Source organism: Triticum aestivum, chromosome 7B (assembly GCF_018294505.1).
Source record: "Triticum aestivum cultivar Chinese Spring chromosome 7B, IWGSC CS RefSeq v2.1, whole genome shotgun sequence".
Taxonomy (NCBI): Eukaryota; Viridiplantae; Streptophyta; class Magnoliopsida; order Poales; family Poaceae; genus Triticum; species Triticum aestivum.
The window spans coordinates 606,714,343-606,738,570 of NC_057813.1; the positions used below are offsets into that span (position 1 = coordinate 606,714,343).

Consider the following 24,228-nt stretch of genomic DNA (forward strand, 5'->3'; position numbering starts at 1 on the left):
TTCCAAGTCCTAGGATATTGCGAGTCTCGTCGGTATTGCAAAAGTAGATCCAACCAAGTGCAAATGTGTGCCTATTGCGTGCATGGTGTATGCTCCTTACTTGGACCTTAGGTGTGCAGGGCGGCTTCTTTGTGACTTGTGACCCTATTCTACCTCGCTTCCCACTTAAATATGAACACTACTACACTAAGGTTTGATGTTATGTATTGCAACAACCATTCAATGGATGCTTTCAGGCAGTACACATGGGCCTTCGTGCGCTATTCTGAGCATCCACTCCCTCAATGAAGTAGGCCCTATTAAAAAACTTGATCATATCAATTCAAGCCTTCACATTCGCTGTCTTAAAGTGCATTGTCACTAACAGGCAAAAGTTGGCCTAAGCAGTCATAATGTTTGAAATATACGGTCGTGTATAGCTTCCTACCAGATGTTTGGATCATATCAATTCAAATTCACAGTGTAGCTCCTCAGATGCCCACATTTTGAGAGGCTGCACATTCATCTATTAATTCCATCATCACAAACAAGCAAAATAAAGCCTAAGCAGCTATAATCTTCACAATGCACAATTCACGTATGGACCACATAGCATCGAATCGTCATTTAATAAAAGCCCTGCCATGACAGCATATTTGCTTCAACGTGCTTAGACTTGGACCGAAGTTATCAAAAGCACTGATAAGGTTTGACAAGTTATAGAAGCTGGTGATTTTGAGGTAAAGTCGATACAAATGGACCTTTCTGGGAGACCAACTAGCCTTAAGTGTTATCAGTTACCATGGAAGTGAAAGCTAGGATGATCTCAAAGAACACATCTGACAGATCATTCTAGCATGCATCAGCATATATAGTTGACTTCTAGAGTTTGATCATCAGTAAGAGAGGATACACTCAGTTGATCTAATATTGTGAACAAGAAATATATTTAGGATCTCGAAATCGCAACTAAGTTCCTTGTCAAGAACCTCATATAACTATCGCAGCTGAATCTTCTACACCTTCAGCTATCCTGTGGCACCTGGCCAGGAGATCAAGCTCTTGAAACTCCAACGTGCACTCCTGCCTTTGGTTTCGAGTTATTGACCCTTTGTTTTAATCAACCTCAGTGTCAAAAAATAATGATCCCAGTATGCGCCCTTGGTGGTATTTCACAAACCAACTTCTTTACACAATGAGCTAATGTCAGGGATTATTCCGCCGCCAGAGTTTTTAATGACGGAATCACCTGCAAAATCTTTCAACAAGGCAGATGGATCCTTAGCCCCACCATGTCTTAAGAACTTGTCCCTAATCGCGCAACCTGTGCTGCGGGACAATGGGTCACCTTGGCATACTTCTTGCCATATAGTTGTGGCAAAACATCTAGCATAGAGATAGCTATAGTACCCTGCAACAATGTTAAATAAGAGGTTATGCCCTTATGAGAAGCATCGCATGCAAATCAGTTTATGGAACTTCCCAGATGGAAAAAAAAGGTTCATGAAACTAGAGACAGCTAGAAACCCCTACCAGCGCCATAGTTTATAAGATGAGAAAACCGAGTATGCCAGTGAGTGCCTTCTACATAATTCCAACTCGTGTGCTTTCTTTTCAAATCAGCAACAGCAGAAATTGTGTCCACCGGCTTCGATGTGTGCTCCCCAAACAAAGTTAAGTCCATTATAGAATAAAAAACCTGGGGGACAGGCACGATAACACAAATTGGCACAATTAATACAAGGACAAGGTCAACAAACATAACTGACCAGCTCTGATGAAGTGATAAGAAACTAAGTAGAAATATAAGCAAACCTGTCGCTGGAGGTCAGTAGCGGGAAACATGTTTCGAGAAGCATTTAGTGCCTTTACCAGCTTTTCTGGTATTGGATCACCAGTTGTTTCATCTAGAGCAAATGTTCTCAAGACACGGTAGTCCCACGCATAGAACCTGCAATAGAAATTACACTCAACTATCGGTAAAGAGTTCAATAGCAAAAGAAGTTTGTTTCAGATAAGCCATATAACTAGATAAACCTTCAAACGGCTAATCTATTTTTACTAACACGTCATACGTACTCAAAAAGGTTTGAGGGTGTTTCAGCAACATCGAGAGCAACTCTAGTACCAGAGAAATGCTGATATTCCTGCAAATATCAATGTGTACGAGATAAGATATGCAGAAGTCGTTTGATAACCTGAATGAAGAACCAGCAAAATACCGTTCTTGATAGCAGGGAATGAAGGGCATGGCCAAACTCATGGAAAAGAGTTTCGACGTCACAATGGTTGAGCCTTGCAGTTAATCCCCTAGAACTTGAGAAGTTGCATACCAAGGCAATGATCTGAAAAGCAAGAACACAATTGATTGACAAAAACTGAATTAGCAGTACGAATTTGAACTATATAATTTTCCAAGATGAGGATCTATTAATCTAGTTCCATCAAGTGGTATGGAATTTGAGACGTCACTTCCTTGTGGGGAAAAGCCTTGATGTTCATAGTTTTACTGCAAAAATAAACAATAACCAATACGAGATTGCGAGGATATACTGGAAGTTGGTAGTTCATGTCAGACAATCGCCGGCCCCCTCTGATTGCAAAATGAGCACATCCTGGGTATTTACCCTTTCTGGAGTAGAGATCGAGATACATAAATCCTAAATCACCCTGTTGATTAGACATGTTACAAGGTGTGTTTGAGTGGGCACGAGGATTAAGAACGTTATGAAACCAAGAGAAAAGCAAGAAAATGACCATGAAAATCATAAAACCAAGAGAAACACAAGAAAAACAACCATGCTTTTTAATATATGTACCTTGGAAGGGGGGGAGGGGGATAGTTAATGAGAGCATTGCATACAAGTGTGGGAGAGAGAAGATGCGATAATCGAGAAAAACAAGGATGTACATCTATAAACTGATTAAATTCATATGTGTGCATCATACTATGGCGCAAGACGAGTAAAATATATGAATTACAGAAAGAAAGAAAAAAGGAGTGATAATTTCAAAGTTTAAATAGATCATACATTAAGATATACAAATACTCGATCAGGGTGATAGAGAGAGCTTTATCACATCATAATACGTGCCTGATAGCTTTGAAATCATTTGTGACATTAGCAGACAATTTTATGCTATGGTAGCCAATTTATGGTATACATGAGAAAATAATGCTGCAACAGACTTCTGCTATGTTTCTCGTAGTTCTGACTATAAACTGTTTCTATGGGATTTACGCTACTCTGACCCGTCCATTTGATAGAAGTTCGTTGCTAATTTGGACCAGATAATTATAGGGCAGACTATCGATAGTCATTGTTAATGTCTATTAGGTGTGACATACCAGAGCTGTACTTGCCTACTTGGCCATCCTTTCACAAACCACAAGTTATTTCTAAGGGCTGTCATTTTGAATTTAGTAATTACAAAACTTCGAGCAGGTACGAACATCAATTGCAAATTTACACTTATGTAAAACTATCTTCTAAAGGTAGCACATTATTACCTCATCAGGGTGATGGAGAGAAAGCTTTATCACATTAGGATGCCACGACTCTCCGTCCCCGATAGGAACTTGATGAAATGTGGCACCAAATAATGATTCCACCAGCACGTTTAAGCCCTTTATGCATTGGGACAATGGAAAATACGATGCAACAACCTGATACATAAGAAAAGATAGTGTCAAAAAGGATAAAAGAGAAGGGAAGGTAGCCTGCAGGAAACAATGAAATAAAACAATAGCTCACATCAAGTAAAACTTAATGTCCTCAAGAATTTAAGCAACTGCAGAAAATGAAGCTTTTCAGACTAAATATATGAAACTATTAAGCGATTCTGTACTTCAGTTTTCTTCCCCTCATAATACTTTTGGCTTATAAAGTACCAAATGTAGGTTTGATTTGGCTTCTATCAACATATATTATGCAAAGTGTGTATTTACATACATTATTTAACAGGAAATACCTAGATTATGGTAAGAAACCTAAATAGTAGTATATTTAGCATTACTTTCAACAATTGTACATCTTTGAGATAAATAGCACATACCAAGGGATCCACAGTATGAGCAGATGATTTCATCATTCCAATGAAATAATCCTCATCCCATGGTTCAAGATCAGCACTCTTGTCATTACATACTCTTCTCTTAAAATCTTTTATAGTATTAAATTCCTGCATCAAAGGTTGATATAAGTAGAGAAACCACTGGTTCGATATAACGATGTGTATTATGTATGCAATATTAAGTTCACCCCCTTCAGTCCCTTGAATACCTCATCAGCTTTATGCCTAACAGTGTCACTCAAATCGTTGAGAAATGACATGACCACATCGACAGATGCAGCCATGTTAGGACGAATAGCAAATTCAGCATATGATCTGCAACCCATAGTCTGCGAAAAGGATAAAAAATTTGTTGTAATTTTCCTGGAATAAAAGTAGAATTAAAGAAATACTCATACTTAATAATGTAATCGATGTCATCATATTTGATGAACATGCTTAGGAAAGTATATCAGGTCCAATTTTGTTCTGTTTCTTCAAACTTCCATTAAACTACAGAACTAAACAACAGAGTACACACATCAAATACTGGATTAATTTTTGTCTGCTAATAACATGTGATCCAAAGATGAACTAATGCATGTGAGTATGTGACATCTAGCTCAGACATTTGCTAACAATAGAAAGACAAAATATCCAACATGGGTCATCTAGACTCCAGAACCCCCTTGAGAGAACATTAATTTTCCTCACGATCAAGCATGTTTTCCCCATGGAGATACAAAGTGTTCATTACTTGTCCAAATAACCGACTTCCGTGACACTCCTGAATAATTCTCATAGCAATGCCACCTCAACCAAGCAGCCAAACTACAAGGTTGAAACTGACAAACAAGGATCTCATATCCTTCAATTGGTTTACTAACATATTAGTGCACAGAGGAATTCATGCTAAGTTGACTAATCTAGACTGCTAGAAAACCTAACCAAAGCTTAAACGTCATCACTGTATTCAGATCGTAAGTTTACCATGTGCACCATCAAGTGAAGTTTAGCACAAAGATGTTAAAACATTAGCATCAGGTTGCCTCTAAATATACTCTATGATATGGAAAAATGCATTTACCTTTGCAAACTCATCACGAGCATCTATAAGTTCGTCAAGAACACCAATGTTTTCACGAGGTTCAGAATTTCCTACAACATATACCTGTCTCCTGACCTTTGGAAATTTTGGAACAGTTAGAATGCTACTAGCATAAGTGTGATGACATACATTATAGCTATACAAATATTGCATCAAAAGGGTAGGAAAGATAAATAGCTAGACCAAAAAATGGATAAGATATTTCCACATAGAATAAATAAGTGAGCACAAAAAATCCAAACATTGCTAAAAATATCATGAACATGTATGGGTATTCAAAAACGAGTTGAGATCAACCCATGAAAACGCGCAAACAGTAAGATAGTTCATTTGCCTTCACTGCTCACCACGGGAGTAACCGAGATAGTAGAAAAAATTGAAGTGATGGTTTGAATGGATTGAGGTCAAACAGGTTTTGGACACCCCTATGGATATGTATGCTTACGTCATGCAAATATAAGGATGTAAGGAAGTTTTGCAATGCTTATGAGTGGAACAAAAGGAACATACCTCCTCATCCGAAGCCCATCTCAGTGCTGATGATACAGATCCTGAGTCTGTCACTATCCTTACACCCTTTTGCCTTGTAGCGTTCATTGCATTGCTCTGCTCTTCAACACCCCTAGGTTTAAAACGACTAATAGGTTTGAAATTATGTTGTATATTCCTTGGAATACGCGAAGCTGGATATATATCCACAAAACCTGGTTTGTTCATAACATTTTCATTGAACCTGACAGAGCAACAAGAAAGAGCATAACAGTTACAGGTAATTTTCCAAATTGAATCATCAAGCTAAATGGAGTGCAAAGATTCAACTCGGTAAAAAAAAGGTATAACAGAAATATACTGGAGAGGGACCACAACATGAATGCTACAAGCACACAAGGGAGAAATGTGGTTAAACTGACAAAAAAATGTGAAGTTAGCAGGTTCTGTAGCTATTTAGAATAGTCGTATTGCTCATAAAGATTAATTATGAATAGGTGAAAGCAGAATTGTTGTGCAATGAAGCAAATATACTTAGAACCAACAGTCTATTTCTTATTTTCAACATTGCTGGAAAAGGAAGGGAAACCATCATGGGGTTCCATCAAATAAACCAATGATAACAAACCAAGTGTGCAATTTAACCGTCATCTTTAATGGTATGATGCCGCTGAAGCGCTTGTATTAGCAATATCTAGGTAAGCATTTGAAGAAAATAATTAGAAGATCCAAATATCAGGCTTTAATCAGTCCACGAACTTAACAAACAAGCTACAAGAAATATATAATCAAAACGTAAGCATGACATTGGTTTGTGGGAACTCAACATTAAAGATGCTTACCAACAAGTAATGCCACTAAACAATGAAATCACTTGCTGATAGTCAAGTAGGAGATGTGCAACTACAACATGGAATGGAAAGTCAACATGGATAGTTCAACAGTGGAAATAGTACTGAGCTTAGCAACGGCCAGTGTCCAATGGTACCTACTTTCTACCCAGATGCGCAATTGCAAGGTTCAGCTGATTAACACGCTCGAGTTTATCTGCAATGGTAGAGCATTATGTTTCTAATTCAAATTCAAAACTGACAAGAAGCAACGGAATATAACTGTCAGTATGGCAACCTTTGGGAAGATGAATCCCTCCTTTCTCAAAGTCGACACGCAAGTTATTTGCTGCCTTCTGAGATTCCTCTGAGAGCAGGGCACCTTCGCTCTCAGCTTTTAGTATCGCGTTGTATAAAGTGGTATTTGTATTCAGGTACTGCAGAAAATCACAGAAAACGAAATGTTACAATTCTGGTTTGGACATTTCACTCTGGTCTCTCCCTTTTCACAGATGCCATTTATGCTATGGACCTTACTTGAAGATGCTCATAAATCCTCATCGATGCCTTATCTGCTTCCTCCGCAAATTCCCTAGTTCACATACATATCTATTCAGTAAAAACCGAAAGCACTTTGCTGCAGAGCATCAATATTACACAACAAACAAGCAACCATCCCTTATACTCACCTGTCTGGGTGTGTGTTCCTGCACAGCTCCGCCGAATCAATGACCGAACAAACCTGAACAAATCAACACAAAAATACATCAGCTACCCTGTACCAAACCATACGCATCAAATCGAAAGTAACCTAAGAAGAGTAAGGTACAGTGTTGGAGATCTCATCCATGGTGCGAACAATCTCCGCAGCCGGCGGCAGCTGCGCAATGTTAGCAACGAGCTCGTCCGACCTGCACATTCAAGCAAACAGTCACAGAAAAATTAGCGAGCGATGGTTGGGGCGGGGGAGTATTGGGGATCGAACATCAAAGGGGTTCAGGGTTTTTCCCCCCTTACCGCTGGATGGCCTCGTCGACGAAGCGGCGGAAGCCCTTGGCCGTGCGCAGCACGTCGAAGCCGTACAGGCCCGTCTCCGGCCTCGCCGCGGAGGTGGAGAAGGCGGCCACCGCAGCGCGGCGGGCGGCGGCGGCGGCCCTCAACATCGTGGCAGCGTGGGCGCTGGGCTTATCGGCCCCGGAGAGCGGTAGGAGATGACAGGCGCTTGAGCGGCGCCGCTGATTCCGCCGCGTGGTTGGTCCGTACGGCTGCTCGCCCGGTGCCCGCCGTGCCGCCGCCAACCGGAGCTCGGCTGCCCTTGCGCGAGAGGAATGTGACGAGACGGGAGGGCAGGCGAGAACAACTGCCGCCGCCGGGTGAGAATAATCCTCGGCGCTCTGGGGAACGGGAGGGACTCGCCGGTGGGTTGGAAGTCGCCGCGCTTGGGCGGAGGCGGCTGAGCTCGCCGCGCCGCCGCTCCGTGTTAGGGGCGAGCGCGAGAGGGGCTTCGGTCTCTCTCGGACGCTCGAACCAGGGTTTTTTTTTTTTTTTGAGACAAGGTCGAACCAGGTCGGTCGCTTCGTTCGGCTTAGACCGAACCGGTGATCTCTACGAACATGCCCAAAATCTAGAGAGCTTTTTTTTGTCTGTTTTGTTTTTTTCTTTTTAAAATAGTTTTTTTTTAGCATCAGTACAGACATAAGCGCTCATATACACGCGCATACACTCATCCCTATGAACGCACACACGCACACCCTACCCCTATGAGCACCTCCGAGAGACTGAGCCGGCATATCATCTTGAGATTTACGAAGTCACCGTAGACGCCTCGTCGTCGACGGGAACGTCTCCTCCCACTGAAAGCGCATCGTCGGAAATCCTGAAATAAATCCAGGAATAATGCGAGCACCAGGATTTGAACCCTGGTGGGTTGGGGATATCACTGTCCACCTAATCAACTCAACCACAGATTGATTCGCCTTTTTAAAATAGTTTAGATTGCTTACCGCATATGTCGCGTGGTTTCCTTTTGATTCTTGGTTTCTTCTTTCCCATAGATGTAACAAACCGAAACGCTACTCACTTCGTTCTAGTGCAATTATATACTAAATATTCACACCAAAGTATAATTGCAGGAGTTGACACTTTGAGAGGTTACATATGAAGAATAGACGATGGAACCAGAGCGAACATTTGAGATGATCCTTTTTATTGGATGAAACTAGATGATACCTCATACATTGTGGCTAAAATATTTTGCAACATTTTTCAACGAGGTTCATCGCATGAAACATGAATATTTTGAGCAATAATATAAGATCTAAGACTGATAATACATATTAGTTATTGTGTTTGATTATTGTATAGTTATAAAATATTTATTAAATATAAATAACACAATGAAATGAAAATTCTACATGTTTGCATGTTGAGGTGGGTTTTTCCGATACATGTTGCATGATGTTGTGGCATGCTTGCATGTTGAAAGAAATAGGTTAGTGAGAGTGAAACTTTTCTCATACATGTTGTGTGATGAGCTGGCATACTTGCATATTGAAAGAAATAGGTCAGTGGGGGCTAGCTATTTATTTGGATACAGAAGATCAGGGGAAGGGGCCCACCCACTTGAATTGGGAGTGGGGTGGAGATGTTTGTTAGGAAGGTTATGTTAGACCCCAGGCATGCACAGACCAATCCGGAAGGTCCGAACCAAAATCTTGACATTCATGCTGGGCTTGAGTCAGCTTTTCGACCCGAAGGCTGGCCAGAAAGTTCGAACAGTGCATAAATGACTATTTTACTAGAAATATAGGTTAATATATCATTTAAATATCCTAAAATTAACTATTTTAATTAAAAAAATGCATTGTTCATGTGTTTTGGGTTGGGCCGGGCTCGAGCTTGGGATTTTGAGGTCGGGCTTTACAAAGCCCGGCCCGATGAATGCCCAAGTTTAGGTTATTGAAGGAAACACGTAGGATTACCTAGGTCTAACATTTTTGTGACAAGTTAGTTCCAAAATCATCAAGAATATATCATCCATGTAGGAGCGCTCTATTTTTTGCTCGCGTCGCTGTTGGAGAACGTTGCATAAAATAAAAAAATTCCTACGTTCACCAAGATCAATCTATGAGTTCATCTAGCAACGAGAGAGGGGAGTGCATCTACATACCCTTATAGATCGCGAGCGGAAGCGTTCAAGAGAACGGGGTTGAGGGAGTCGTACTCGTCGTGATCCAAATCATAGGAGATCCTAGCGCCGAACGGACGGCACCTCCGCGTTCAACACACGTACGGTCAGCGTGACGTCTCCTCCTTGATCCAGCAAGGAGGGAAGGAGAGGTTGATGAAGATCTAGCAACACGACGGCGTGGTGGTGGATGCAGCAGGGTTCCGACAGAGCTTCGTCGAGCTTCTGCGAGAGGGAGAGGTGCAGTAGGGGGGAGGGAGGCGCAAGACTTCAGGGTGCGGCTGCCCTCCCTCCCCCCCTTTATATAGGCCCCCTGGGGGGGTGCCGGCCCTGGAGATGGGATCTCCCAAGGGGGGCGGCGGCCATGGGGGTGGAGTGCCCCCCCAAGGCAAGTGGAGGCGCCCCCCCCACCCTAGGGTTTCCAACCCTAGGCGCAGGGGGGGCCCAAGGGGGGCGCACCAGCCCAAGGGGCTGGTCCCCTCCCCACTTCAGCCCACAGGGCCCTTCGGGATAGGTGGATAGGTGGCCCCACCCGGTGGACCCCTGGGACCCTTCCGGTGGTCCCGGTACAATACCGGTAACCCCCGAAACTCTCTCGATGGCCGAAACTGCACTTCCTATATATAATTCTTTACCTCCGGACTATTCCGGAACTCCTCGTGACGTCTGGGATCTCATCCGGGACTCTGAACAACTTTTGGTTTCTTGCATACTCATATTCATACAACCCTAGCGTCACCGAACCTTAAGTGTGTAGACCCTACGGGTTCGGGAGACATGTAGACATGACCGAGACGGCTCTCCGGTCAATAACCAACAGCGGGATCTGGATACCCATGTTGGCTCCCACATACTCCTCGATGATCTCATCGGATGAACCACGATGTCGAGGATTTAAGCAACCCCATATACAATTCCCTTTGTCAATCGGTACGTTACTTGCCCGAGATTCGATCACTGGTATCCCAATACCTTGTTCAATCTCGTTACCGGCAAGTCACTTTACTCGTACCGTAATGCATGATCCCGTGACCAGACACTTGGTCACTTTGAACTCATTATGATGATGCTATTACCGAGTGGGCCCAGAGATACCTCTCCGTCATACGGAGTGACAAATCCCAGTCTCGATCCGTGTCAACCCAACAGACACTTTCGGAGATACCTGTAGTGCACCTTTATAGTCACCCAGTTACGTTGTGACGTTTGGTACACCCAAAGCACTCCTACGGTATCCGGGAGTTACACGATCTCATGGTCTAAGGAAAAGATACTTGACATTGGAAAAGCTCTAGCATAACGAACTACACGATCTTGTGCTATGCTTAGGATTGGGTCTTGTCCATCACATCATTCTCCTAATGATGTGATCCCGTTATCAATGACATCTAATGTCCATAGTCAGGAAACCATGACTATCTGTTGATCAACGAGCTAGTCAACTAGAGACTCATTAGGGACATATTGTGGTCTATGTATTCACACGTGTATCACGATTTCTGGATAATACAATTATAGCATGAATAAAAGACAATTATCATTAACAAGGAAATATAATAATAATCCTTTTATTATTGCCTCTAGGGCATATTTCCAACAGTCGCAACGTATTTGTAAATGCATCAAGTGCCCCTTAGTGGTTTTGGAGTATTGAAGACCAATGTGTTAAGCGACTAATGTGTTTGTGAGTACACACAGGTGTTATAGTCCTTGAAGATTTGGTTTAACCAACGAAAGACGACCCCTAAATGTATATTTCTTCAAGTGAAGAAATTGATGCGACCTGTGAAGAAATGATGTGAAGACTTGGAAGCTTGAAGACTTTATTTTCATAATTTCTTTTCTTCTTACTATGAGTCATAGAAAAATCATACTGTTAAATAAGGTCTAGGTGATACGTATATCATTTTTCAAAGTGATGCTCAAATTTATACATACTTGCCATAAAGCAAGTGAAAATCTCCGACAGAGCTAACGAATTCGCTAGCGACAAAGACGCAGTTTTTCTGGTCACTGACAATTTTGGCCAGACTGAGGAGTTAGGATTTCGCCAGTACGATATGCCTATCGTAAGAAAATTTAATGCCCCGACGAAATTGTGAGTTTATTTTTCTAACCGTTGTTGCGCCGCGTGCCAACTGTCGAGTGGATCCTTATCCTAACAACGATCATGTCCGAAGAGGCATTTGTCCCTAGCTATAAATAGTCGACTCCTATCACCACTTATTGGTTGACTGCTCTAGAGAACTTGACACTTGTCACTTGAGAGCAACCCTTCCTGTGACTACGTTGAGAGAAACCAAGTGAGGAAAAACTCAACCAGACACAAAGTGAATGAGCATCACTAAAGAGTTTGATCTTTGTAACTCGACCCATGTTATCTTTGAAAATTGTCATTCTTCTAGGCGATTGGGTGTCATGTTCTAAGCACCCCAAGAGTAATTGTGCGTGTGCTGATGAACAAGTCTGTGAAAGTTTTAAAAGTCTACCTTGAAAACTTACCACGAGTGATTGGTGAGGTCTGTTATAACCTTAGTTCAAGAGGAATAGTGTGAAGACTAAGTGTCTTTGAAGTTCAACTCAGCCACCTCAACCAGACGTACAGTTGATACAACAACTGAAACTGGCCTATCAAATCGTTGTGTCTTCATCGAACCAATCTGGTTTCAAATTCCTCACCCCTTTACTTTAAGTTATTCCACCGCTGAAGAACATGTGATCTACTTTCTGAAGAATTTGAACCGAAGAGTTTCATCATGTTGTTTTTTATTTCTTCGCTCCATCTTCTTCATGTTTGAATGCTTGTATAATTACATGTTCTTCACTTATATGTATCTTGTATGCATGCTTTTTGTTTCTGTGATGACTTAGTTCGTTCGCGTTTCTATTTCCTCACTCTGATCTTCGTCAATTTATCAGAGTTTAGCAAATTTCTAAAAATATACCATTCACGCCCCTCCCCCTCTAGAGTAAACATGTGCTTTCAGTATTGACATGTTTGGTATAGTAAAATAATAACGGGACTGCCGAAATCAATAATGAGAAGCAGTCCTTCAAAGTTCGTCCTCATCTTATCAGGTTGTGACGAGTGGCACGCTCAACCTGAGAGTTTTCTCATTTTTCGTAGATTCAATTATTCAAAATGTTTTATCTCTTAAATCATGCGTCCAAATCTCGAACCGTTTCCACTCCGTCAGGTGTGCCTGTGCCTCTCGCGGAAAAAACGTTTTTTTCTTTCCAAGAGGACGTATGTGCCTCTCGCGGAAGTAAATACATACCTTCATGAAAAATAAATCTATGCCTCTCACGATATAAGAAAAAAAATATTTTTTCCTTGTCCAAAAGGAACGCCGTACATTTCCGGAAGCAAATCCGGCATGCAAGCCCGGCACACGACCAGCGGGCCCAACCTGTTCACTTGCCCGGGCAGCGGCCCGTGCCTTTCACGCGCGGGTGACTCCCACGGGCCCACCAGTACACAAACCCTCACAGCTCCTCCCTGGTAAGATCCTCAAAAAAAAAAAAAACCTCCTCCCTGGTATCATCTAAAAAAAAAACTCCTCCCTGGTCGACGCCACCTCGGTCTCCCTCCGCAGCTCCACCTTGCCATCCCGGTACACTCAGTCCTCACCGGCGACTCGCGCCCGGAACCCTAGGCACAGCGATCGCCGGCGAGCAGGCCATGGATCGCGGCGGCTCGGCGGAGCTGCGCGAGACGCACCGCCTGGTTGGCCACGCCGACCGCGCGTGGGCACTCGCCTGGAGCCCCAACCCGGGCGCCGGCGCCGGCCCCGTCCTCGCCTCCTGCGGCGCCGACAAGACAGTGCGCATCTGGAAGCGCGCCCCCGACGGCGCATGGCACTGCTCGGTAACACCAGTCTACTTTCCTTTGTTCCAGGGCTCCGCATTGCATTGCAATTGCAGTGATTGGTTTCCTTATTTGCGCCCATCTTGCTTGATTAGGATGTGCTCGAAGGCGTGCACGAACGCACGGTGAGGTCCTGCGCTTGGTCCCCCGACGGAAAGCTGTTGGTGGACGCTAGCTTCGATGGCACGGCGGCCATTTGGGAGTACTCTGGTGAAGACTTTGAGTTGGTCGACACGTTGGAGGTGAAGCCTTTTCTGAATTTGGCCTTTTGGGTTCAGTTTCAGTGTCACCACTGTTTGTCGTGGAGAATGTTGGTTACCTGTGGATGTTAACTCTGTGCCGTTAATGGGTAGGGGCACTTGAACGAGGTGAAGAGTGTGTCATGGAACCAGTCCGGTTCGATGATCGCGACATGCAGCCGGGACAGGGCAGCGTGGATATGGGAGATTCTGCCAGGGAACGAGCACGAGTGCGTAGATGTGCTGGAGGGGCACACTGAGGACGTGAAGATGGTCCAGTGGCACCCGTTCTTTGATGTTCTGGTTTCTGTCAGCTATGACAATACGATCAGGGTATGAACTTTTGTCAATTTAATCTGTAAGTAATGCACTAGCTCGGCCTGCGTTATGTTGCTGTATGCCTTGTGGTTTTAGGCTGTGGATACTGGATAGGCAACAAGGGTGTGCTCTTTGCTCTTGCTCTATTCAGTATGCAGTTTTAAGTGTCATTATCATTAATATGCAAGCTTTAATGTAGGTCTGGGCTGATGACGGCGATGGTAAGTGGCCCTGTGTACAGACATTAACTGAAGCCGGTAACAGGTAATGAGGCTCTTTGGTCAAGCCCTTTTTTGCCTTTATTTGGTTGATAAAACTTGCACTGCGTGTGGTATAATATGTTTGGACTTATTTACATTGTAATATTGTACGAATGCATTCAGTCCCGCGAAATCCCAGCTTATGTTTCTTTAGAAGATCAATCCCAACTTATGTGATTCCGATGACTGTGAAAAAGATGTGATGCATGAAGTCATATGGCTGTTGATTTTATGATCTGGACTAAACTTCTGCCACATGATCATACCTTCTTTTAATATGTTTGGATCTTGTAGATTTATTTTCTACTAGCAGCCATATACATGTATGCACGATTCTAGCTATGTGTATTGGAGGTAATTGTAGGGATCCAACTTAAACCATGAGGTGTTGATGTGAGATTTATGGACAGTTATGATCAATAGTGTCGCATGGTGTCCTTCTGTTCTGGTATAAATATCCCTTGATTATTGGGTTTTACTGGTACTTTTTTTCACAGTTCCCATTTTGCTAAAACATAATGCGGGTTTACATATTTACATGTCAATGATAGTAATGTGTTTGTGACTTTGTGTTATGTTGCTATTAACTATAAGATTATCTTGATACTGTTCCATCTTGTTTGGATGATATGATAAACTTTTTGCTATTCATCTTTAAAAATACCTGAACATATCTATTTCCTTCTGAAGTTTTGATTGTTAACTTCAATTGTTGATGGCGACTATGTTCCATCATTAGTAACAGAACGCTACTATATTGATCAATCTTTCTAGTGTTAGAGCTTAACTGATTATTGCATCTTTCCCTGGTAAAGTTGATCTCCTTTTTCTTTTCACAGTGGTCATTCCTCAACAGTATGGTCAATATCTTTTAACCAGAAAGGAGATAGGATGGTCACATGCAGGTTCGCTCTACCATGCTGGATTATAATATCCCTATTTGTTTTGTAGGATCTTTTTGGAGCGGTATATTCCTAGATTCTCTAGCACTGCTGAATTCCTTTGTTCCAGACGGGCCCTAGAAAAGTTACTGATCTCATTAATTTGTTATCCAGTGATGACTGTACTTTGAAAATTTGGGATACGAGTATTGATTTGTCGCAACCAACAATTGGAGAAGGTCATGATTCTTGGTAAGAGATTTTTTCTTGATACCTTTTTTTGATTCATGTTTGTCGCAAAACAAGACAAGCTGTGTGGTGGTTCATGTTTAGTCCCCACCCCAAAATTTAGACTATGCCAGTGATGAATCAAGCATATTAGTGTTATTGTGCTGTGTCTATTGTTATTCATTAGTCTGGCATATCTCTGTAATTTTATATTATCCACCACTTTACTCCCTGGGACAGTTGCAAACTAATAACTGATGATGTTCCTGTTCTTCACAGAGAAGTGGTTGTTTGGTAGAGTATACCATTGTGCTTTTTTATTTGTTGGAGAGCTTTTCTAAGTTAGATGTACTCATCTTTGTTGCTATTAGATCAAATATCAATGCTTACATTGAGTAAAATTTTGCTTTGCTTTCACCGGAGTGCAAATATAGCACAACTTGGCCCTTTCCTTGCATATGGATTATGAGTCGACTTTAGTGTTGGTGTGTAACTATTCTAGTTCTGCTGATATTGTTATCACATCACTGCAGTGAAGCTTATCAAAATTATGTTGCCTTTCCACACCACCCCTTTAATAGGATAATTATCATTTAATTTCAGGCGTCATATTTCTACTCTATCTGGATATCATGGTCGAACTATTTTTTCAGTCCATTGGTCAAGGTTAGCTGAACTCCAATAACTGATGCATATTTACTGCTTCTGAATTTCATTCTGCAGGGGCTAACAAGTTTACTCTTTATCTGCTAGAACACAAGCATTTTTATGAATCCAATCAACAATATAAATTTTATAAAAATAGTTTCTGACTTCTGGTTGAGAGCATTATATGTCTGCAAAAAGGAGGCTCATTATATTTTATGCAAGTTAACTTAATTATACACATCAATATTCCTGTTGAACTGATGGCCAGAATCCTGCAGAAAAAGCTAATCAAAGTCCTTAACTGTCAGTTCTACATGTTTACGAAAGATATGACCGACTATTTATGTATATGTTTTCAGAATACAATTGTCGTATATTTATGTTGAACAAATGTTGATCTCCCAGAATTGGCAAATTCTGCTGTCATTCTGAATAAGCAAAGATATTATTGGCCATTTTAATCTTCCGAGGTTTATTTACATAAGTCGATATGGATTGCCATGCTGAATTGAAATAGAATAGTCTTTCACTCGTTTGTACTATACTTTGACATTTTTCATGCTCCTTTGTGCATGCAGCGAGGATGTAATTGCCAGTGGGGCAGGTGATAATGCTATCTGCTTATTTGCCGAGGAGAATAGTATGGTATCTTATCCTTCCGCTGAACATTCAAATTCTCACGACTCTTGATTCATCTCTATGGGATCTGCTTAGCTGACCATTTTGTCCAAGTTACATTTGCAGTAGATAGTGGAGTGCGATGTTCCAACATGGAGTGCATACTGTAGTATTGGTCATACTTGTCTAGGAATAAGTAAATGCTTGAGTGTTTGTTCATATTTTGCTAAATGCAGTGACCACCCTTTGATTTAAGTATTAACAGCTACTCTGGGCAGTGCAGGTTGAGGGGCCTTCCTACAGATTAATACTGAAGAAAGAGAAGGCACATGACATGGATGTAAATTGTGTCAGATGGTGTCCTCAGGTAATCTCAGAAAATTAGCTGCAAAATAGTCTCAACGTGTTAAAGCTGGTAATGGGCTTCATTTGTTTCTGGCTTGGTGTATGAGAACTATCAATATCTATAATGGTTCAAATATCTTTTACTTTAGTTAGAAGTGCCTAATTCTTGGCAAATAAACTCGTAGGACCCAAGGGTGTTGGCATCCGCGAGCGATGATGGCACAGTCAAATTGTGGGAGCTGCGGGGGGATATACTGGATTGAGTTGGACTCTTCTGCTGTAATAGGATTATAGTTCTAGCTGTGCATCTTAAGTTCCTACTGTAGAACAGAGTAGGGGTCACCTTTTATTTTGTTTCTTTATTCGAAAACAATGCTCCCAAAATAAGTGTCTCGACACTTATTTTGGGATGGAGGGTGTACTTTTTTGTACCCGCAAAGCTTGGATGGGGATGACCGTTTAACAGATACCATTCAAGCTACAAGATCTGCCATCCTGACAGGTTGTGGAGTAGTTCGTGTATGCAATGTGAAACAATAGACTTGTTACAGGCATATCATTTTTGCAAATGAGTTGTAAAACATCAAATTAAGTTTCGCCATTGTGAACAACATATTGTTTGTCACACTGGTTGGTGATGGGATGTCATTGTTGCCGCCTCTTGATGAGATTTCAGATTCCATATCCTTTTGTATACTCACTCTGGAATAATGCATATGGCGTCTGCGTTTTTCTAGGTTATCTAATTGACAAACTAAATATTGTTATATGTCACAAAAGCACATCATTGGATTCATACGAATGAAATTCTAAATATATATTACCTCTGCCCCAAATTAGTTGTCTTAGATTTATCTAAATACGGATGTACCTAGCACTAAAAATTGTTTAGATACATCTGTATCTATACAAATCTAAGACAACTAATTCGGGATGGAGGGAGTAATGTGTACTTTCTCCGTTCCGGAGCTAAATGAGTGAATCTACACTCTAAAATATGTCCATATACATTCGAGTGTAGTCCGCATTGAGATATGTAAAAGGCTTATATTTAGAAACGGATGGAGTATATATTTTATATAGACAACCCCCACTGGCGATCATTAATTGCTATTTTCCTACTATCATAACGAGCCGCATCATCAAAATTGTTGTAGCCATTTATATGCTATATCTCAATGTATAATAGTCATCTGATCTAAATATTGAGTTACTGTCCACGCTGAGAAGTAAACAGTGACAGTAAGGGCCAGTTCTTTTACTGGCTTCTAGAATAAGCTGAAATGAAAACTTCTTTCAGCTTATTCTAGAAGCCTAACCAAAATTATTTTAGAAGCCTACTAACTTAGACTCCGGTAACCTTCAAAAAAAATATTTTGGGTTGGGCTTCTAAGCTAAAAAAACTGGCCCTAAGGCTAAAAGGCTATCTAAAGCCTACTAACTAAGACTTCACCAACACCTGAAGAAATTCTTCTCAAACTTTTAGAAAATTATGAAGTGATTGTTGTTTTTAGTCAACATCGGGTCGTGCTCGGTTTTAACCCAAGTGTCCTTTAGTATTTTCTGGAAAGACTTGTCGGTCGTAAAAATCGGAAAACCGAATTTCTTAAAAAAACCGAGAAACCGAACCGGTCGGTTCGGTGTAACCGAACGCCTGGGCAGCGGCCCGTGTCCTCCACGCGCGGTTGACCTCCACAAGCCACCAGTAAACGAACTCCCCACCATCCTCCTCGCTGTTCGCCGCCGCCGCCTCCCTCCGCTAAATTCCCACCATCCGGCGAATCCACACCATACCTCCTCGCGCCGCCTCGGACCCCCTCCGCAGCTCCCCACTCTGCGCTCCTCACCGGCGACTCGCGCCCGGAACCCTAGGCAACGGCGATCGCCGGCGAACAGGCCATGGATGGCGGCGCGGCGGAGCTGCGCGAGACCCACCGCCTGACGGGCCACGCCGACCGCGCCTGGTCGCTCGCCTGGAACCCCAATCCGGGCCCCGGCGCCGGCCCCGTCCTCGCTTCCTGCGGCGGCGACAAGACCGTGCGCATCTGGAAGCGCGCCCCCGACGGCGTCTGGGACTGCTCGGTAAGAACAATCTACTACTTCAGTTTGCTCCAATAGGTCCACGTTGCATTGCGGTGGTTCGTTTCCTCATCTGCGCCCGTCCATCTCTCTTGTTCAGGATGTGCTCGACGGCGTGCACGAACGCACGGTGAGGTCCTGCGCCTGGTCCCCCGACGGGAAGCTGCTGGCGACCGCGAGCTTCGATGGCACCACCGCGATATGGGAGTACTCCGGTGGGGACTTCGAGTGCGTCGCCACATTGGAGGTGAAAACTCTTGCTGAATTTGGTTTTGGGGTTCAGTGTTACCGCTTTCTGTTGTAGAGATTGCTGGTTACCTGTGGATGTTAACTCTGTGCTGTCGATGGGTAGGGGCATGATAATGAGGTGAAGAGCGTGTCGTGGAGCCAGTCGGGTTCACTGCTCGCGACGTGCAGCCGGGACAAGGCTGTGTGGATATGGGAGGTGCAGCCAGGGAACGAGCACGAGTGTGTAGCCGTGCTGCAGGGGCACACTCAGGACGTGAAGATGGTCCAGTGGCACCCAGTTCTTAATGTTCTGGTTTCTGTCAGCTATGACAATACCATCAGGGTATGAACTCTTATCAATTTAATTTGTAATGCACTAGTTTGACCTGCGTTACTTTGCTGTCTAGTGATTTTAGGCTGTATAGGTTGCTCTTGCTCTGTTCGGTTTGCAGTGTTTAAGTGGCATTACTCATTAAGATGGAAGCTTTGATGTAGGTCTGGGCTGATGACGGCGATGATGACTGGCATTGCGTACAGACATTAGCTGAAGCCGGTAACGGGTAATGAGGCTCTTTGGTCCAGCCCTTTTTGCCTTTCTATGGTTGATAAAACTTGTACTGCTTGTGGTATAATATGTTTTGACTCATTTACTCCCAGGTAATGAGTAGTACATTGTAATATCGTGCGAATGTCCAGCTTATGTTTCTTTAGAAGATCAATCCCAGCTTATTTGATGCTGATGATTGTGAAAAAGATGTGATGCATGAAAACCCATTTTATGAGTCGTTTGGTTGTTGATTTTATGATCTGGACCAAATTTCTGCTCCATGACCATATCGTTTTTTCATATGTTTGAATCTTGCATATTTTAGTTTCTATACTAGCAACCATGTACATGCATGCACGATTCTACAGATGTGTATTGGATGAAAATATAACTACTAACATATTTCAGAAAATCATATTGCATGTACCCAACATTCCCTTCCCACCTTCCCTAACAAACCACTTTATGGAGGGAAAAAAGGATCCAAGATCCAGGTAGTTAGTGAGCTTGATTCTGAATTAATCATACTATAAGTGTGTAATTACTAAAAGGTAATTCTAGGGATCCAACTTAAACCATGAGGCATGGATTATGAGTCCAAGGACTAGTCAACTCCAGGGCCGACTACACTTCAATGTCGACTAGTCTATGAGTCGCAACTTTAGTGTCGACTAGTTACGCTTAGTCTATGAGTCTCAACCTCGGAACGACTCGTCGACTCGTAAACCTTGCCATGAGGTGTTGAGATTTATGAACAGTTAGATCAACAGTATCGCATCGAATTGGTGTCTTTTTGTTTTGGTATAAATATCCCTTAATTATTTCACTTGTATTTTTACCTTTTCCCACAGTTCCCACTTTGCTAAAACATAATCTGGGATTACATGTCAATCATTGTAATGTGTTTGTGTTATGTTGCTATTAATTATTAAGATTACCCTGACACTGTTCCATCTTGTTTGGATGATATGATACACTTTCTGCTATTCATCTTTAAAAATAACAGAGCATATATTTATCTCCTTTTGAAGTTTTGATTGTTCATTTCAATTGTTGACGGACACTATGTTCTCTCATTAGTAACAGAACACTACTATATTGATTATTCTTTCTGGTGTTACAGCTTAACTGATTATTGCATCTTGCCCTGCTATAGTTGATCTCCTTTTTCTTGTTTACAGTGGCCACTCCTCAACAGTATGGTCCGTATCTTTTAACCAGAAAGGAGATAGGATGGTCACATGCAGGTTCGCTCTACCATGCTGGATTAATATCCCTCTTTATTTTGTAGGCTCTTTTTGGAATGCGGTATTTTCCCAGATTCTCTAGCACTGCTGAATTCCTGTGTTAGCAAAAGTTTCTAATGTCATATGTTTCTTATCCAGTGATGACTGTACTTTGAAGATTTGGGATACGAGTGCTGATTTGTCGCAGCCAACAACTGGAGAAGGTCATGAATCTTGGTAAGAGTTTTCTTATCGATACTATTTTTGACTTATATTTGTCGTATAAGGTTCGATAACACTGAAGTAGCACAGCTGTTCCTAAAAGATATGGCTGCAGAAGTAGACAAGCTGTGTGGTAGTTCACATTTAGTCCCCACCCAAAAATTAGACTATGCCGGTGATGAAATCAAGCATGTTAGTGTTCTTGTGCTTTCTATTGCTATTAGTCTGGCATATCTCTATATTTTCATATTATCTGCCACTTTACTCCCTGGGGTAATTGCAAACTAATAATTGATGATGTGCCTGTTCTTCACGGAGAAGTGGTTGTTTGGTATAGTATTACCAATGCGATTTTTTTTTTGTAGCAGAACTTGTATAAGCATCGTTGTTGGTATTAAGATCAAATATCAATGCTTACATTGAGTAAAATTTTGTTTCGCTTCCACCGGAGTGCAAATCTAGTACAACCCTGCCCTTTCCAGGCATATGGTGACTTTAGTGTATTGCTAAGGTTCTGATTAGTTGAGACATACTTGTTAGTTCTGACCATTCTCTCGCGAGTCGACTTTAGTGTTTGTGTGTAACTGTTCTAGTTCTGCTGATATTGTTGTTGTCACATCACTGCAGTGAATCTTTCCACACCACCCCTCTTTAACAGGATGATTATTGTTTAATTTCAGGCGACATCTTTCTACTTTATCTGGACATCATGGTCGAACTATTTTTTCAGCCCATTGGTCAAGGTTAGTTGAACTCCAGTGACTAACACATATTTACTGCTTCTGAATTTTATTCAGAAGGAGCAAACAAATTTACTCTTTATCAGATAGTGCACAAGCATTTTTATGAATTCAATCAACAATATAAGTTTTATAAAACTATTTTCTGACTTCTGGTTGAGAGCATTATATGTCTGCAAAAAGGAGGCTCATTCTATTTACGCAAGTAATTTTTTAATTATATACATCAATATTCCTGTTGGCAGAATCCTGCAGAAAAAGACGATCAAAGTCCTTAACTGTCAGTTCTACATGTTTACGAAAGATATCACTGACCATTTATGTATATGTTTTCAAAATACAATTGTCGTATATTTATGTTGAACAAATGTTGATAATTGACCATTCTTATCTACCGAAGTCTTTACATAAGTCGATGTGGATTAACATGCTGGATTAAAATAGAATAGTCTTTCACTCTTTTGTACTATTCTTTGACATTTTTCATGCTCCTCTGTGCATGCAGCGAGGATGTTATTGCCAGTGGGGCAGGTGATGATGCTATCTGCTTATATGCCGAGGAAAAGAGTACTACGGTATCTTAGCCTTCCGCTGAACATTCAAATTCTCACCACTCTTGATTTATCTCTTATACGATCTGCTTAGCTGACTAGTTTGTCCAAGTTACATTTGTGGTAGATAGTGGAGTGCATGTTTCAACATGGAGTGCATACTTTAGCACTGAACATACTTTTCTTGGGATAAATGCTTGAGGGTTGTTCATATATTTTTCTAAATGCAGTGACCACCATTTGATTTAAGTATTAACAGCTACCTTGGATGGTGTGCAGGTTGAGGGGCCTTTGTACAGATTAATATTGAAGAAAGAGAAAGCGCATGACATGGATGTAAATTGTGTCAGATGGTGTCCTCAGGTAATCTCAGAAAATTAGAAACAAATTGCATCTCGGATAATTGCTCCAGTTGCGCCAATTCCAGTAGTCTCGATGTGTTAAGCTGGTAAAGGATTTTAATTGTCTAGCAATTCAATCCAGTATGAGACTATCACAATCTATAATGGTTCAAGTATCTTCTACTTTGGTTATTAGAAGTGCCTAATTCTTTTCTAATAAACTCGTAGGACCCGAGGGTGTTGGCTTCCGCGAGCGATGATGGCACAGTAAAATTGTGGGAGCTGCGGGGCAATTTACTGGACTGAATTGTGCTCTATCTGCTGCAATGTGATGATAGTTCTAGCTGTGTACCTTAAGATCACAGATGAGTGTAGGAATCGCCATTTGGTTTCTGTTTTCCAAACAATGCTCCCTTAGGTTAGCTAATACTTTTTGTACCTGCAAGAGCTTGGATGGTGGTGATCTTTTAACAGATTTGCCATCCAAGCTACGAGCTCTGGCATCGATGTGGAATTGTTGGTGTATACAATATGAACCGATAGACGTGCTATTATTTTTTTTAAATGAGCTATCAAACATCAAATTAAGTTCCTGTACAGAGACAAGTGCCGCGCACAGTTTTATGTGGTCTCGTGTTCTCTTTGCCATTGGAAAGTGGAAACCCCATATTGTGTGTCACACTGGTCGGCGATTTGATGTCATTGTTGCTGCCTTTTTTATGAGATTTTGAGATTCCATATCATCTTGTATACTTTGTACCTATTGTTTTCTAACAAAGCAAGATTTATGTGGCAAAAGATTACGTTCACCGTTGCTGCATGGGGTTCATGGTGGAAAACTTCGGGAGCAGAATATATTGGATTGCCATTGAAACAAATGTCAAAATTGAAAGCGGATAGATGGTTAGCGCTGTTGTTTGGAATTTCTGATGACCATTTCGTCTGGTCCTTGCCCGAAGGTTAGTATCTACGGACCAAAGTGTCCTGGAATTGCTTCGCCTTCTGCAAAGGTGATTCGGAAGATAGGGAAGAAAATTTTGGTCCTTAAACCAGAAAATATAGGGAGCTATAGCATTTTGAGGGAAGGGCTAGAGATGCTCTTGGGACATCATTCACTATTTAGAATGCAGACCATGGGCTCTGGTTGATCTTCTCATGGATAAATGTCGGTGTCTGTTTTTACTGCAAGGCGGAGATGATTGTGCTGCAAGGGGCAGAACCGCAGAAGCAGCGGCTTCTGCCC

General features: G+C 41.9%; 3 protein-coding genes across 5 annotated transcripts; 2 read left to right on the forward strand and 1 right to left on the reverse strand.

Annotated features, from left to right (window-relative positions):
* Window positions 1-720: 720 nt before the first annotated feature.
* On the reverse strand, window positions 721-8,009 carry LOC123159030 (mitochondrial intermediate peptidase, mitochondrial). Its single transcript, XM_044576831.1, has 17 exons — window positions 7,477-8,009; window positions 7,289-7,370; window positions 7,149-7,201; window positions 6,997-7,051; window positions 6,758-6,896; window positions 6,622-6,676; window positions 5,651-5,873; window positions 5,120-5,215; window positions 4,263-4,382; window positions 4,036-4,161; window positions 3,491-3,646; window positions 2,533-2,649; window positions 2,202-2,324; window positions 2,059-2,126; window positions 1,795-1,930; window positions 1,513-1,678; window positions 721-1,390 (listed from the first exon to the last, which is right to left on the reverse strand). Exons 1-17 carry the CDS (start codon window positions 7,620-7,622, stop codon window positions 1,152-1,154), a joined length of 2,100 nt encoding a protein of 699 aa, XP_044432766.1. The 5' UTR covers window positions 7,623-8,009; the 3' UTR covers window positions 721-1,151.
* Window positions 8,010-13,196: 5,187 nt separating this feature from the next.
* Window positions 13,197-17,731, forward strand: LOC123158005 (protein CIA1). Of its 3 annotated transcripts, none has more exons than XM_044576159.1 (10): window positions 13,197-13,514; window positions 13,610-13,756; window positions 13,868-14,086; window positions 14,271-14,335; window positions 15,171-15,236; window positions 15,387-15,464; window positions 16,044-16,106; window positions 16,667-16,733; window positions 16,990-17,073; window positions 17,237-17,731. In XM_044576159.1, the coding sequence occupies exons 1-10, from the start codon at window positions 13,329-13,331 to the stop codon at window positions 17,312-17,314; spliced, it is 1,053 nt and encodes a 350-aa protein (XP_044432094.1). In that variant the 5' UTR covers window positions 13,197-13,328; the 3' UTR covers window positions 17,315-17,731. The 3 variants fall into 3 exon arrangements, 2 of the variants coding, with proteins under 2 accessions (XP_044432094.1, XP_044432093.1); XR_006479225.1 differs by having other exon boundaries at window positions 13,203-13,514; window positions 16,667-16,728; window positions 17,237-17,294; XM_044576158.1 differs by having other exon boundaries at window positions 13,203-13,514; window positions 16,667-16,728; window positions 16,985-17,073.
* Window positions 17,732-18,715: 984 nt separating this feature from the next.
* Window positions 18,716-23,664, forward strand: LOC123158003 (protein CIA1). Its single transcript, XM_044576157.1, has 10 exons — window positions 18,716-19,133; window positions 19,231-19,377; window positions 19,483-19,701; window positions 19,854-19,918; window positions 21,087-21,152; window positions 21,291-21,368; window positions 22,034-22,096; window positions 22,599-22,668; window positions 22,924-23,007; window positions 23,214-23,664. The coding sequence occupies exons 1-10, from the start codon at window positions 18,951-18,953 to the stop codon at window positions 23,289-23,291; spliced, it is 1,053 nt and encodes a 350-aa protein (XP_044432092.1). The 5' UTR covers window positions 18,716-18,950; the 3' UTR covers window positions 23,292-23,664.
* The last annotated feature ends 564 nt before the right edge of the window (window positions 23,665-24,228 follow it).

Bases quoted from the DNA above. Each gene is read 5' to 3' on its own strand.
- LOC123158005 (XM_044576159.1), top strand. From the start codon at position 13,329: ATGGATCGCGGCGGCTCGGCGGAGCTGCGCGAGACGCACCGCCTGGTT. The intron at 15,237-15,386 runs GTTCGCTCTACC...TTTGTTATCCAG, and splicing joins GATAGGATGGTCACATGCAG to TGATGACTGTACTTTGAAAA. The intron at 16,107-16,666 runs GTTAGCTGAACT...TTGTGCATGCAG, and splicing joins TTTTCAGTCCATTGGTCAAG to CGAGGATGTAATTGCCAGTG.
- LOC123159030 (XM_044576831.1), bottom strand. From the start codon at position 7,622: ATGTTGAGGGCCGCCGCCGCCGCCCGCCGCGCTGCGGTGGCCGCCTTC. The intron at 7,202-7,288 runs GTACCTTACTCT...TGATTTGTTCAG, and splicing joins TGGATGAGATCTCCAACACT to GTTTGTTCGGTCATTGATTC. The intron at 5,874-6,621 runs GTAGGTACCATT...TTGCTCTGTCAG, and splicing joins ATTGCGCATCTGGGTAGAAA to GTTCAATGAAAATGTTATGA.
- LOC123158003 (XM_044576157.1), top strand. From the start codon at position 18,951: ATGGATGGCGGCGCGGCGGAGCTGCGCGAGACCCACCGCCTGACGGGC. The intron at 21,369-22,033 runs GTAAGAGTTTTC...GTTTAATTTCAG, and splicing joins GGAGAAGGTCATGAATCTTG to GCGACATCTTTCTACTTTAT. The intron at 22,097-22,598 runs GTTAGTTGAACT...CTGTGCATGCAG, and splicing joins TTTTCAGCCCATTGGTCAAG to CGAGGATGTTATTGCCAGTG.